This window comes from Lissotriton helveticus, chromosome 3_2 (genome assembly GCF_964261635.1).
Source record: "Lissotriton helveticus chromosome 3_2, aLisHel1.1, whole genome shotgun sequence".
Lineage (NCBI taxonomy): Eukaryota > Metazoa > Chordata > Amphibia > Caudata > Salamandridae > Lissotriton > Lissotriton helveticus.
The window spans coordinates 169,050,631-169,067,085 of NC_136062.1; the positions used below are offsets into that span (position 1 = coordinate 169,050,631).

The 16,455-nt window shown below is 42.8% G+C and overlaps 1 protein-coding gene across 1 annotated transcript in view; it reads left to right on the plus strand.

Annotated features, from left to right (window-relative positions):
* Positions 1 to 9,146, plus strand: part of LOC144826532 (dual oxidase maturation factor 1-like) — a 450,078-nt gene extending 440,932 nt beyond the window's left edge. Inside the window, exon 7 of the mRNA XM_078684962.1 lies at positions 2,266 to 9,146. Coding sequence (XP_078541088.1) covers positions 2,266 to 2,453 — 188 coding nt within the window. The 3' untranslated portion in view covers positions 2,454 to 9,146. The remainder of the gene's footprint in view (positions 1 to 2,265) is intronic.
* Positions 9,147 to 16,455: the final 7,309 nt, after the last annotated feature.

The following is a 16,455-nucleotide window of genomic DNA, read 5'->3' on the forward strand; positions in this document are numbered from 1 at the left end:
CTACCGGTCTGTGCTCCCGTCACCCTCTTCTTTCATGCTGTGGCTCTCACCCTCCCCCTCCTCTTTCCCTCCTTCTTCGCTGTCTACTTCTCCTGCTCCTACCCCCTCCCACCTGAATCGCTCCCCTTGCCCCTTTTTCCCTACGCATATGCCCTTATTGTATGTCTTGACCGAACATGTAACTATGTAGCTATGCTCTAGTAACTGTGCAACCTCTGTAACAATGTAACCTGCAACTATGGTCTGATACTCATGTAAAGCACTCTGATACCTCCGGGTCTAGCCAGCGCTATATAAAACCTTTCAAATAAATCAAATAAAACAAATAAAATAAATGTTGACCGGTGGGGGGTATTTTTGTTACTGGGGGCCGTTTTTTCAGCAGCTCTGCTATATCAGCCCCATGTAATAAAAGCATCAGCAGTGTAGCAGCACCTCCCCCCACAACCCCTCCCCTGGGGCTGCTCCGAGTTAATTGTCAGGGCCGGTTTTCATTCCCAGTCCAGCCGTGCACAGAGAACAACAATTCCCTGGCAGCAGAAATGGTAAAAACTCTGGGTGTTATGTTTAAGAAATATAAGTCTACAAGCAACTAGATTAGAGCTGTAGTGAAAATTATCTTTTTTTCATCCAAGTAAATTAAGACACAGTCCCCAACTCCTACCCTCACCTAAGAGGGTCCTGATGGCAGTAGCAGATCTTAACGCTTGGACAGTAGCATATATGCTTGCCTGCCCACTGACCTGATCCATCAGCTGGAGGGAGTGCAGATTGTTTTTAGGTTGATAAATACTAATCACCTGACAGCATCCAGAAGGCCACTACTTTGGCTGCCAGTGAAAGACGTGATCCAGTTTAAGATCTGCTGCCTGGTTTTCAATCCTACACATGGGTTATCCACTGCGACTACATGCAATAGCTCAAGGTCACATGCCTATTAGCCATTAATGGGGAACTCATCTCTTCCTGGTTGTTAGTACCTGATCAAACTATGATCTAAAGAAGCAGAATCTTTGTTGTATCAGTGCCACACCCGCTGAAATTTATGACTTGTATGCGTGTGTTAAATCACCTCTTGGATGGCATTTACATAGCCTTCAAAGGCACACCTTTTTTGGAGCACACTGAGACAGCCAATTAACATCATATATTATGCAAATGATTTGAGTCAGTCAGATACTCCGGACCAAGGGCGTGTTGCCTCTATGACTCACTGGTATGTTCTCTATTGGCACAAACTATTTTTAGCAACTGCCTACAACTGTGTCTGCCCAGGGTTTCTCCATGCTTTATATTTACTACTACAATAAGCTAGATAAGATTCTTGACTGTAAATTGAATATATTGCATGCCAACCTGTGCCACTATGGCAGCAGCTTACAAAATAGATTGCACTTTGGTGTGATCTGCAGTAGTGGACAAATATGACTTTTGTATGCATGTTCAGAGTACCTCAGACCTAGAGATTGCTGCAGAAAAGGAACAAAAACATAACAGGTAGAGAATTGGGTGGATCAGAAAGTTACACACATAAACTTAGGAGAAATTGGAGCAAGCAAGGAAAACACCCTTCCAGCACCCTAATAGCCTAAACAATTATAAACCAAGCTGAAGTGAGGAGATTATTGTTATTATTATTAATAATATCGTTATTATTATTATCATCATCATTATTATGGGTAAATATATGGAGGACTATAAGTGTGGCCTTTATATGCTGATTTTTCATTTCTTTGTTTGTTTGTATCCTTGGAAGCAGACCAGCGCAGATGTTTGTCATGAAGGCAAGAAAATTGCAACCTTAATCTCTGTTTCCGTTGAAGTGTTTAGTTAGTAACAGAACATAAAACCTGTTAAGAGCACAAGCACGCAACAAATGTCCTCAGACACACTAACCTCAAACTCCACCTGCATTCATATCCATATTTCCGATTGTGCAGCATGAAGCTAAACAGGTTCACTGCTGAAGAGTATGCAGAAAGCCTTCATGATGACATCTACACATTTAATATTGTGATCTTGCTACCTCTACACCCTCCTTATTGCTGCTTAGAATAGTAGCGGTTTAAGTAAGCCTTTCATTGCGAGGATTGTGGAAAGCAGAAAAATAATTGGCATTTTTTTATATTCTTGAGACTTGTTAATGAACAATACATAAACTCAGAGTCACGTGTCATGTCCTAGTTGTTCTACTCCAGAGTCTCTCTTTGTAGATGTGCAGGTCAAATTTCCATTCATCACAATAATTTTCTGGTTCTGTTCCAGGTACTCTTTGTTTCTTGATTGGACTCATGCTGATCTTCCTGGAACGCACACGACCAAAGATAATTGGACGTCTCTTTAATCTTGATGAGGCAGAGGTTGATGATGATCATGAAGATGTTTTCAGAGAAGTGATAAACCACTTAGAGGATTGCAGTTCACCCACTATACCTTTACAGATGATGCTGTGACCTCCAAGAAGCCTTATTCCAGGCATGGACGATGGAAAGTACTGGCCAATAGACCAGTTCAATGAAGAAGCATAAGAGAGCTAAACAGATGAGCACAGTACATCAGTTTATGAGATCATTCCAAGAAGGAGAAAATGCTTCCGAGATTCACAATGAACTAGAGGATGTAGTTGTGGATTTCTAAAGACTCCATATGAAAAGTATGTTTTCAGAGTACAACAAGTGTTCCATTGAATGACCACTGATTGTTTTTAGAGGACTATTCATCAGTGCCAATAACCTACTTGTTGCCAGGAGGACAATTGGCCTCTCCTTTTTTTGACTCAATACTGGATGCTGTACTTGATCAACTGATAAAGCTGTGATGGAGATTGAACTGTCTTGAACATATACAATAGTGATCACAAAAGGGCCATAGGAGTCTTGTACCCCAACAACCAGCAGGAAATATGTGCTAACAGTTACAGTCACAACAGTTTAAGAATGTAAAGAATTCCAGATGAACCTCTTAATTCATATTCTGCTTCATATATACAAAGAGGCATTATTATACATTGCCCCTTACCTATATGACAGAGGAGGGGTAAACAGTGTTGTCAGAGTATATTCTGACATAAATAACTGCTCTGAATGACGTTTACAAAACATCACCCTTAGGGAGCTAATAATTGTAAATCCACACCCAAGGGGACTACATTTAAGACACTGTATTTATGTCAGACAATATTTCTGTATGTGATTTCTGACACCTAACCATTGCAGAAGATTCATAATAGCTGTGTTCACATGCAGAGTCAAGTGCCCCATGTTGTCCTTCAGCTTTACACTGCTTCCTTGCAAATTATTGAGCAGAATGAATACAAATAATTGTCCCACCAAGGGTATCTAAATGTTAAATATTTCACTGTGAAGTGGGATCTTGACTCATAATCCCATCAAAGTCAATCTCTGATGTTGATGTGGTTCGGAGAATATCAGTAGCTTTCACACTCAAGGGGCCTAGCAGCGATGCTTAGACCAATCATGTTTAACTGAGCGGTGCTCAGACCAACAATAGGTAGCTAGCATCATCACTCAAGCCTGCACTACAACCTTTGGAAGAAATTGCCTGAGTGCAACTCTGTGAAATCTTCCAAAAAGAACAAAGAATAGAAAAGAGCACCTTCAGGCTAAACTCCTTGCTTCCTGGTGTATCCAAGATTTCAGAAAAGCATGTCAATGGAATTTTGTCAGCTTTCCTCGAATCAAAGGAATTTACCCATCCCACCCAAATTGGTTTCTGACCTAAACATAGTACGTTGACTGCGTGGCTGTCTGTGGTAAAAGAGCTCAGGCGTCTCCTTGATCAAGGGTTATTGGTGGCAATTATTCTTTAGGACCTTAGTACAGCCTTCAATGCCATGGATCACCATACTCTCATTCAGAGAGTCTCAAGCACTGGTGTAGAGGGAAGAGCACTAAAACGTCTCGCCTCTTTTTGGGAAAATTCTTCTTTCCAGGTCTTGAATCAGTCTTGCTATTCAGACACTCATCCTCTGAGCTGTGGGGTTCCTCAGGGCTCCTCCCTGAGCCCCACTTTGTTTAACCTTTATATGGTCCCTCACGCTGAGATTGTCCATTCATTTGGTTTGTCATTAGTCCGATATGCCGATGACACTCAGTTGGTCATTTCAATTTCAACTGACCCCAGTTCCAGCCACCTTTCTTTGGCCCCTTGTCTCCAACCAGTAGGCAGTTGGATGGCCTTACTGCTAATTAAATCCTAGTGAGGACAAAATGGAAGTGATCCTGCTTGGTAATAACAGTTGCCAGTCCCAAAAAACAGAAAAAGATCCTTGGGATGTGTATTTTATTTTGCAGGCAGTGGTTGTCATCCTCATAGGCCCCACTTGGACTAACAAAATGTTTCTGTAATTTGAATTCCGATTTTTGTATGGTTCAGCTACTTATGCTTTGAAATCTTCTTGTCATGTGTTTTGTTGCTTATTTCAATTTGAGATGCAATATCTGGTCTTTTTCTGCGTTCCTTTCTTCTCTTGCACATACCTGTTATACATTTGTCTTCTGTTTTTTGCATCTTCGCTCCTCTTTTCATGCTTGTACCTACTTGGTTATACTTCTTCTATTTCCCTTATTTTATCTCTTGATTTGAGCTCTTTTACTTGCCTTACTGCTCTGCTTACGTTTCTCTTCTTATGTTGTCCTAACATTTATTTTGTGCTAGTTTCCCCACTTGTGTGCACCTTTCCGCTCACCTTTTGCTTCCTCCACCTTTTTCTCATTCCTCTCATTCACCTACATATCATTCCCACTTAATCCTTCTATTCAACCTCTTTGAATTTCTTTATCCTCTATTCTTCCCGTATGTTCTTTTTGCCTGTTTGGTGTTTCATTTGTTCCCAACTATTCACTTGTTTCTCCTTCCTTTCTTGTACTTCTCATTCATTTTATTCCTTCAGCCTACATCCTACTTAATTTTCCTATGTTACCCCTTATGCATATTGTTGCCCTGTGCTATCAGCCCGGCCTTCCTCTTTCTTTGTCTACATTATTGCCATTCATATTCTTATCTAAGTGCACTCTTAACTCACATTTCCCATTGCTATGTTGTTTCTTCATATTGCTTCCCTTGAGCTCTTAAACCTTTCTGTCACATGTTTTCTCCTTCGTGTGTCCCCTTCTTTCTTGATCTGTATCCCAGCATCATAAACATAGGGCCCAAAATATAACTACTGCTATAAGAAGGTGTGACGTGCTCTTGTTGTACTCCTCGTTTACTACTGACTTCAAGGAGTAAGTCAGGAATACTCTCAACTTACTCCTGGCTTACTCTTGTCATTCAGTATTGAGCCAGGGTTACTCCAAAGTTACAACTTAGCAAAACAATGTTGAACTGGCTCCTTGTGTGCTTTTCCTACATTAGTCAGTATCCATGAGGGTGATTGGGTTCTGTTCTGCACCAATTTCTAGTCCCCTTTCTTCTAATATTTGTTTTGCATGACAGCCTCTAGTGCCTGTCTCCTAAGACACCTAATACGTCTTCAGGGGACTTCTCTCTCCTAGCCTGAATATCTCCAATATCTTTACAACGGAGCATACTTGTTGGTGGCATCTTTCCACCAGAGGTCAAGCATCCTGTTTTGACAGAGAATCTATTATGCTAAACTCTAAATGAAGTCCTAAGACAATGTTTCTGATTAACAGTTGTTAATATTTTCTCAATGCTTCTCTTTCTTGTAATGTTGGAGACTGCAATCTATGTTAATTGTGTGTAAGCCGCTTTCCAATTTGTTAATGAAATTCTCACTCTTTGGAGATCCCAGAGCCTGCCAATATGCTGCTGTATGTCCTACAGTGCTCTCGTCAGACACCAGGGGATGTTGAAACAGCAGGAGGACACACTGCTTACCCCCCTTCATGAGCAATGCAATAGATATTCTTCTGTTTGGTATTAACACCCTGTAAACAGAGTTTAACCTGTGCCTGTGCCCATTTTAGGATAAGGCCATGAACTCCTAGCATGAAAACTGTTTTTCACTACAAATTGGTTTCTGTAATCTCTTGCCTCCAGTATTCACCTCTTTTAAAATGCGCCCACACTGGTGTCAAAGCAAATTGAAGAAAACTCTGTAAGAAGAACTGTTCGATTATGTGGACATCTACTCAGGATCATTGACAAACAGAGAAGCTATCCTACACAGATATATCATCTGACATAACTGTTGTGTCCAAAATGTCTTAAAAAAATGTTTTTGTCCCAATGGTGTAAATGGTATATTTTTATTAACAACACCTAGGATCCAATATTTATATAAGAAAATATTCTGACAGCAATATTCTGGTAGCACACCCTGAAACAGACATTGCTCAGTATCATTGGGATATATGAGCAAGTTAATGTGGCTGTATGGATGCACCAATATTCACAAGCAAGAACATGGGGTTGCTGGAAGGGTACCAGGGTGGTCCTAGATTCGAACATCAATTGTGCAGATAGTGAACACATGTCTCTCACCTGTCTTTTAGGTGCGAGCAGGATGCTCATATCAGGATTAAGAAATATGGAGGACCCACTAGAGCACTTCTGGAAATCTAGTGTGACACTATAAAAAAATTAGAAGAACAAAATAGCTCCAAAGCACTTCCATGACTTCATGAGGTCCTATCGTCCTAGATTCACCAGTGCCACAGTTGCCATTAATCATAAATTGTCTGTTGGTCCTATACATTCACTACACTTCTCAAAGGTGTATTAGTCCTTGTTTTATGTTATATTGTATGTATTTTTATAGTGCATTACTCACCCGAGAGGGTATCCTGGCACTGAAGTAGGGGCTGTATGGGCCGAGCTAGGGTCCGGGTGAGGTAAGGAGCCAGGTATTCAGCTTTTTTGTGAAATTCAAGAACTGAGGAGGAGGTTCTTTTGTGCAGAGGCAGGTCGTTCCAGGCTTTAGGGGTGAGGTAGGAGAAGGCATAACCACTGGATCAGGTTCGGCATATGTGGGGAGTGTGTCAAGCTGAGTTGAGGTGTCTGGTATGTTTGTCGAAGTTATGCATTTCCTGAGGTACTTGGGGCCCATGTTGGGAAAGGCTTTGTATGTGTGAGTGAGGATTTTGAAGAATGCTCATTTGTGGATTTGGATTCAATGGAACTTTTTGAGGTGCAGGACAATGTGAGTGCGGGCTGGGAGGGTGAGCCTGGTCTATGAGTTTTGTGTAGTTCGGAGTCCTCTGGTCAGCTGACCATTAATTTCAGCATTCAGTGCATTCCTGTAGTCCAGCTTGCTGGTACTGAGGGCTTGCGAGTGTTGATGGGGAGCCATTTAAAGATGTTCTTGAGCATCTTGATTGTGTGGAAGCAGGAGAAAGAAACTGTGTTCATTTGGCTGGTTAAAGTAAGTTGGTTGTCAATTACTATTCTGTCTTTGCTTGGATTGCCGAGAGGGGTGTGGATCCCTCTGCTCACTTTTAGGCATTCCTTTGGATTATAACAGATCAAATGAAGAACATTTTAGTGTTTGGTGGGACCTTTGACTTCCCTTATCTCTAATTGTCACATCCAGGTGATGTGGCAGAAGATGGGAAGGAGCCCACGCCCCTCGCACAAAAGCAGCAAATATGATGATGTTGAGGAGTAAGTCAAGAGACAACGATTGGGGGTTAAAGTCACTTAATTCACCTTAATTTTCTCTGCACTCCTCAGTTTGCTGATGAGTTTCTCTGGAATCACCAAGAATAACATGGGTAGTGAGAGAAATGAAACGATAAACAACCTTTACAACAAAACTTTTACAACGCACTAGCATTACAACGCGGTCATTACTACGCAAATTATTACAACGCATTGCGCTGGGGGGGCGCTCTAGGATAGGGAATAAGTTTAATTTACTATCCAACACCTTCCCTAGTGTCCACGGGGACTGGAGTTGGAATAGTAAATTAAACTATTCACTATCCAACACCCAAAAGCACTATGCGTTGTAATGGATTGCGATGTAAAAACCGCGTTGTAAAGGCAGGCGTTGTAATAGCCTGCGTTGTAACGTCATACATCCAATGATACATGGTACTCAGAGAGTCCTATTTGCTCACTGGTCCTGTTGTTGCGCAGCTCTGTCCGAGCTAAATGTTCCCAAGGTTGAAGTAAGGATGTTCCTAAGGAGAGCAAAGAGTAGCCACTGTTAGCTCCCAACTGTCGTCAATGCTTGTTCCTCGGTTGTCATCTTTTATATGATACCATTGGGGCCGCTAGACTTATAGACTTACACAGTACCACAATTGCATTTTTATGGATATCTGTTAGTTCACTGCCACCAATAAACCCCCTCATAAAATGCTACTGTAATTAGTCTAATTCAATCAGGTTTGTATTGCTCTATAGAAAGACAGTAAAAATATCCAGCAATAAAAACAATATATATAGTTTCTTAAAAAAAAATATTTGTTGCCGATTTAGGAGGTAATGTGGATTACTACCAAAGGTGTTGAGTGTGGAATCAGGAGACATAGCTACTTATTTTGTCTTCCTCACTTGTGCCAGTTCTGCCATTTCCATGTGCCTCTACTTTATTGTCTGACAACATTGAGAGCACTTAGAAGTGAGCTTAATGCTGGTATTTAGTGTCCTTTACAAAAAAACGGACATTCACATTTAATGTAGTGCGTCTTCTTTGTAATTGTTTTTTTTTATGGATACTATGATGTAGGAGGAATATATTATGTATTAGTTTAACACAGATGTGTTCCAGGTAAGTCCAGGAGCGGTGAATCCATGCCTTTTCCCCAGGATAACTATATGTAAACGATTTATATTTTTATGTAAAGTTATCTTATGTGTACAATCTGGTATCCATCCGTCCCTCCAGGACCTACAATGGATACCCCTGAATTAACATAGAAGGCTTGTAGCAACTCTACAACCTACAGATGCATTTCACATCAAAGTTAGTAACTTAAGAAAACACCAACGCCAACATTCCTGCCTATAAGGTTAGATAGAGCAGTGAGATGTACCGTTCAAGCAGCATTGCTCCTATTTAAACATTGTTGCTTTATTTGCATTAAATGAATGTACATTTTCATGTAATAATAGTGTTTAACAATTATATGCCGTTTACAATTAAATCCGTTTACAAATTGATTGCTTTCAAGAATATGTTTACTTATTTTTATCATTAAAGGTTATTTCATACATTTCAGAGTGTTTTCGTTGTCTTTATCGCGTGGTTATCTTCTTGTGACACTTCAAATAGAAGCAGTCGTTTTTGAAGCTTAGTTCCGCCTCTTTGCACAGGCCTCTCAGGCGTTTAGGACATGAGTGATGGTAAACAGAAGTCCGGAGCAGATCTGAAGACCTCTTGTAACTGGGCACCATGTGTGGTCTTGTGTGCATGCCTTACAAACTCTGTGGAATGTGCATCCTCCATGCCTCAGAGCGCCCAAGCACGTATTTCCAAGGATGCATGTCTGTTATTGATGATAACTGGGTGGGTCAAGCCTGCCAGCCCCCACACCCCCGCCAAGATTCTGTCTGTAGGCATCACTGCACTATTGAAACAACTCAGTGGGTTGAGAGCTGGCTGTAGTGACATCCCCAGCTTAGGCACTGTTTGTCATCCCAACAACCCTTCCCTGTTTTATGCACACTGTTAGACCTGGCATCATTGGCGTGACTCTCCCTTCAATTTTTATTACTGATTGCCTCCTCTGTTTTGATATGTTTTTGCTGGTTATATGCTTTGGGCACTGTGTCACTGCTATTCAGTGCCACAGTGCAAGTGCTCCCTATGTTAAATTGATGTACTGATTAGTGATTCCATGATTGGGTTATTTGATTTACTTGTCAGACCCTAGTGCAGTGCCCCATATGTGGCTAGGGCTTGTCCAGCAAATGCTGCTGGGGGGCTTGCAGCACTGGTTGTGCCACCCACAGAAGCAGCTTGTAAAATGTGTCTAAGGCTTGCCATTGCAAGGCCTGTGTGCAGTCTGTGACTGCCATGTCGACTTGGCAAGTGTACCCACTTGCCAGTCAATAAACCTTCCCTTTGCTTCATATCAGATACCCCTATGGTAGGCCCAAGGCAAGGTGCATTGAAGTACACGGTAGGACATGCCCTGGTGTGTGTAGCATATACTAATTGCAAGGCTACCTGTTCTCCATAGGCTAGAATGGGCAGGTAGATTATTACATTCTTATAATACTAATTGACTCAGGGAACATGGTAGAAATTCGAATTTAGTATGCCTGAACTCAGAATGATAAAATACATCTTTTAGTAAAGTTGGTTTTAATATTCTGTGTTTGAAAATACCACTTATAAAAAGTAGGTATTTTCTTGCCTAACTGTCCAGGCCTGCCATTGCTAGGTTGTGTATTCCTTGTCTGGAGTTTGTGAGTGACAGGGATGGGGGATTACAGGAGACAGGCTGGGACAGCTAGTGGTGAAAAGAGAGATCTGCATCTAGATTGGAGGGAGGAGTTGCACCTGGGACCTAAATAGGGCTGGGCCTTCCCTCTACAATGCTGGCTCCACCTCCGGTGACTTGTCTGATGTCTCTGCCCGGCACTGTGAAAGTAGAGAAGGAATCTTGTCAACAAATTGCTCCAGAGCTGTGCCTTCCCTCCCCTGTGCTGGCCCCACCTCCTATGGGGTGTCTGATGTTTCTGCCCTGCAGAGTGAAAGGAAGGAAGGAGTCAAGTGCTCAGGAACTGGTTTGGACTAGGCAGAGGCCTCTCTACCTTCAGGGAACAAAGGATTTTGGGGTATAAATATTGGGACCCAGTCCCAAGAACTTTAGATCATTTCTGGAGGATTTAGAATGAGGAATTACTGCTTTGACCAGAGAGAGAGCTGAATCACTGTCTAGAGAAATAAGAATGGGGAGTTACTGACTGAACCGGAGAAGCAGCTAGCAGCAGTGTATAGGGCACTATGAATTAGGAATTATCACTGGAACAGAGAACAGCTGCAGCATTGCCTAGAGGACTTAGAATGGGGCAGTTACCTATGGGACCAGAGAAGCAGCTAGCAGCACTGTCTGGAGGACTTAGAAATAGGAATTATCACTGTGACCAGAGAGACAGCTACAGCACCGCATAGAGGACTTAAAGGAAGGAGTCATGTAGACAATGTGCTCAGGAACTGGTTTGGACTAGGCAGAGGCCTCTCTACCTTCAGAGAACAAAGGAGTTTGGGGTATAAATATTGGGACCCAGTCCCAAGAACTTTAGATCATTTCTGGAACAAGAAACCTTTTGCCAAGGAGAAGAAACAAGGAAGCTGCAGGAATTGTACTACCCCTCTGCCAGGGTGCTGTTTTCTGGGTTGGCCTGCAGTGGTTGCTTCATTGCCAAGGAAAGGAGAAGGAATTTTGTAAGGACTTTCATCATCTACAGAATATTCTCCAAGGGCTTGAACTGTGCTTGCCTCCTGCTGAAGTCTCAGGGACAAAAGACTTCATCTCCAGCTCCCCACTGAATTTCCTTGCTGGGAATTTCATCTACAGACATTTGCATGTCGCTGGGAGCTGGAAGCGTGATGCATCGAGAGGAAGTGTGTCGCCTCCGCAGCTGAAAGCGTCGCACCGCCGGAAAAGCGTGCCGCCGCTGCATCTCCCAGAAAGCATGTCTTTGTTGAAAGCTGCTTGCAGTCGCATCATCGGAGAAGCGTGACGCCATCGAGAAGGTCGCCATCGCATCACTGGAGAAGCGTGTCGCAGGGCCTGTTGCGGCTCCAAAGTACAGAGTCGTCGCAAGGCTGCCAGGGCGTTTACGCATCGTCTTTGCATCCCCGCGTCAAGGGCGCCATCTTCTCACATCACAACCAGATCGTCGCATCGCATCAAGGCTCCATCTTGCGCATCGCAACGGGCCCGCAGGCCGAGAACCTACGCATCAACACCACACCGGTAAGGATCATGACGCATCCCCTACTCTGCGCAAGCATTGAGGCAGGACGCATCATTTCCCCTGCATCACAGAACCGATGCATCTCCCCTTTTGCGAGCCTTTTGTTTACCTTGCGTTACACAACTAGGTACTTTGTTGAGAACTTTGTCGCATTTATCATCAACTTGAACTAAGCAACTTTAATCATCTTTAAGTATAGTTTTGTAGATTTTTGTCGTTTGTGGTCTTGTGTTATATAAAGAATACTTATTTTTATAAAACCTGTGTTGTGTCCATCTGTAGTGTTTTCACTGTATTGCTGTGTATATTCACAAATGCTTAACACACTGTCTCTGAGATAAGCCTGTCTGCTCGTGCCAAGCTACCAACGGGGTGAGCAGGGGTTATTTAGGAGTGTAATCCCTTTATCCTGACTTAGAAGTAAGGGTCCTTATTAGGACAAAGGTGAATACCATTGCCAACTAGAGATCCCCAGATCTAACACACACCACTTATCCCTCAACCTCACCCAGCTATGCAGATCAATTCCCCTCTCCTGCTCCCTCGTCCTAAGCACAGACTTTGCAGTGTAAATGTAAATCTGCCATTATCTTTTTCCTTATCACCTTAATGCATTTGACACCTATCCGATACCCCAAATACTGGTATCAGCTACTGCTTGACACGCTGACACATCCAATAGGTGGTGAGCAATGCATTATAAATCCCCTAAACATAAACATACTTTATTATCCCTTTTTTCCACTTCAGAAGTAGGAAAGATTGATCCAGTCCTTAGTATGCTTACAACTAATTATTTTCAGGTAACACATTGTTCTCTGCACTAGAGATAGTAAAACACTGAGCAATTATGTTGGTGTAAACACTTGCATACATTAAATCCATATTTAATTTTAGTTCATTTCATTTTTATATAACATTGTTGGGTATCAATGGTATTGGAATGATACAAATACAAACCAAAACATTGTCAAACACAATCATTTTGCTTTAATGTGTTAAAGCATCAAGCAGCCTTGTTGCATGCCTTTCAAGTAAATGCTAACATAACAAACCATAATGTCTCTGCTACTATTCAGGCAAGAGTGGAGATAAGACTCGAGCAGAAAGTATGCAAGTTAATACTAAAAAAACAAGCATTTGCAAGGCAATAGGCCTAGCATTTGTAAGAGGTAGCTCTGTTTGGTGTTGAAAAAGACAATGTGTTTTACCTATGTGTTTTGGTTTGGAGTGTGGTGGATGTAGGAACAGAGACGCAGCTGCAGCACTGTCTAGGGGACTAAGAATTAGGAATTACTACTGGGACAAAGACACAGCTGCAGCACAGCCAGAGAGAGGACTTAGAAGGGGGGAGTTAATGCTGGTGCCAGAGAAGCAGCTAGCAGCCCTGCCTATGGCATTTCGAATTAGGAAATACCATTATGAGCAGAGTGACAGCTGCAGCACTGCCTGTAGGACTTATAATGGGGGAGTTACTGACGGGGCCAGAGAAGCTGCTAGCATCACTGTTTGGAGGATTTAGAATGAGGAATTACTGCTTTGACCAGAGAGAGAGCTGAATCACTGTCTAGAGAAATACGAATGGGGGAGTTACTGACTGAACCGGAGAAGCAGCTAGCAGCAGTGTATAGGGCACTATGAATGAGGAATTATCACTGGAACAGAGAACAGCTGCAGCATTGCCTAGAGGACTTAGAATGGGGTAGTTACCTATGGGACCAGAGAAGCAGCTAGCAGCACTGTCTGGAGGACTTAGAAATAGGAATTATCACTGTGACCAGAGAGACAGCTACAACACTGCATAGAGGACTTAAAGGAAGGAGTCATGTAGACAAAGTGCTCAGGAACTGGTTTGGACTAGGCAGAGGCCTCTCTACCTTCAGAGAACAAAGGATTTTGGGGTATAAATATTGGGACCCAGTCCCAAGAACTTTAGATCATTTCTGGAACAAGAAACCTTTTGCCAAGGAGAAGAACCAAGGAAGCTGCAGGAATTGTACTGCCCCTCTGCCAGGGTGCTGTTTTCTGGGTTGGCCTGCAGTGGTTGCTTCATTGCCAAGGAAAGGAGAAGGACCTTTTTAAGGACTTTCATCATCTACAGAATATTCTCCAAGGGCTTGAACTGTGCTTGCCTCCTGCTGAAGTCTCAGGGACAAAAGACTTCATCTCCAGCTCCCCTCTGAATTTCCTTGCTGAGAATTTCATCTACAGACATTTGCGTGTCGCTGGGAGCTGGAAGCGTGACGTATCGAGAGGAAGCGCGTCGCCTCCGCAGCTGAAAGGGTCGCACCGCCGGAAAAGCGTGCCGCCGCCGCATCTCCCAGAAAGCGTGTCTTTGTTGAAAGCTGCTTGCAGTCGCATCATCGGAGAAGCGTGATGCCATCGAGAAGGTTGCCATCGCATCACCGGAGAAGCGTGTCGCAGGGCCTGTTGCGGCTCCAAAGTACAGAGTCATCGCAAGGCTGCCAGGGCGTTTACGCATCGTCTTTGCATCGCCGCGTCAAGGGCGCCATCTTCTCACATCACAACCAGATCGTCGCATCGCATCGAGGCTCCATCTTGCGCATCGCAACGGGCCCGCAGGCCGAGAACCTACGCATCAACACCACACCGGTAAGGATCATGACGCATCCCCTACTCTGCGCAAGAATTGAGGCAGGACGCATCATTTCCCCTGCATCACAGAACCGATGCATCTCCCCTTTTGCGAGCCTTTTGTTTACCTTGTGTTACGCAACTAGGTACTTTGTTGAGAACTTTGTCGCATTTATCATCAACTTGAACTAAGCAACCTTGATCATCTTTAAGTATAGTTTTGTAGATTTTTGTCGTTTGTGGTCTTGTGTTATATAAAGAATACTTATTTTTATAAAACCAGTGTTGTGTACATCTGTAGTGTTTTCACTGTATTGCTGTGTATATTCACAAATGCTTAACACACTGCCTCTGAGATAAGCCTGTCTGCTCGTGCCAAGCTACCAAGGGGATGAGCAGGGGTTATTTAGGAGTGTAATCCCTTTACCCTGACTTAGAAGTAAGGGTTCTTATTAGGACAAAGTTGAACACCATTGCCAACTAGAGATCCCCAGATCTAACACACACCACTTATCCCTCAACCTCACCCAGCTATGCAGATCAATTCCCCTCTCCTGCTCCCTCGTCCTAAGCACAGACTTTGCAGTCTAAATGTAAATCTGCCATTATCTTTTTCCTTATCACCTTAACGCATTTGACACCTATCCAATCCCCCAAATACTGGTATCAGCTACTGCTTGACACGCTGACACATCCAATAGGTGGTGAGCAATGCATTATAAGTCCCCTAAACATAAATATACTTTATTATCCATTTTTTCCACTTCAGAAGTAGGAAAGATTGATCCAGTCCTTAGTATGCTTACAACTAATTATTTTCAGGTAACACATTGTTCTCTGCACTAGAGATAGTAAAACACTGAGCAATTATGTTGGTGTAATCACTTGCATGCATTAAATCCATATTTAATTTTAGTTCATTTCATTTTTATATAACATTGTTGGGTATCAATGGTATTGGAATGATACAAATACAAACCAAAACATTGTCAAACACAATCATTTTGCTTTAATGTGTTAAAGCATCAAGCAGCCTTGTTGCATGCCTTTCAAGTAAATGCTAACATAATAAACCATAATGTCTTTGCTACTATTCAGGCAAGAGTTGAGATAAGACTCAAGCAGAAAGTATGCAAATTAATACTAAAAAAACAAGCATTTGCAAGGTAATAGGCCTCGCATTTGTAAGAGTTAGCTCTGTTTGGTGTTTGAAAAAGACAATGTGTTTTACCTATGTATTTTGGTTTGGAGTGTGGTGGATGTAGGAACAGAGACGCAGCTGCAGCACTGTCTAGGGGACTAAGAATTAGGAATTACTACTGGGACAAAGACACAGCTGCAGCACAGCCCAGAGAGAGGACTTAGAAGGGGGGAGTTAATGCTGGTACCAGAGAAGCAGCAAGCAGCACTGCCTATGGCATTTCGAATTAGGAATTACCATTATGAGCAGAGTGACAGCTGCAGCACTGCCTGTAGGACTTATAATGGGGGAGTTACTGACGGGGCCAGAGAAGCTGCTAGCATCACTGTTTGGAGGATTTAGAATGAGGAATTACTGCTTTGACCAGAGAGAGAGCTGAATCACTGTCTAGAGAAATAAGAATGGGGGAGTTACTGACTGAAGCGGAGAAGCAGCTAGCAGCAGTGTATAGGGCACTATGAATGAGGAATTATCACTGGAACAGAGAACAGCTGCAGCATTGCCTAGAGGACTTAGAATGGGGTAGTTACCTATGGGACCAGAGAAGCAGCTAGCAGCACTGTCTGGAGGACTTAGAAATAGGAATTATCACTGTGACCAGAGAGACAGCTACAGCACTGCATAGAGGACTTAAAATGGGGGAGTTATTGACGGGACCAGAGAAGCAGCTAGCAGCACTGTCTGGAGGACTCAGAAATAGGAATTACCACTAGGAACAGACACAGCTGCAGCACTGCCTAGTGGGCTTAGAATGAGGAATTAACACTGGGACCAGAGAAGCAGCTGCAGCACTGTCT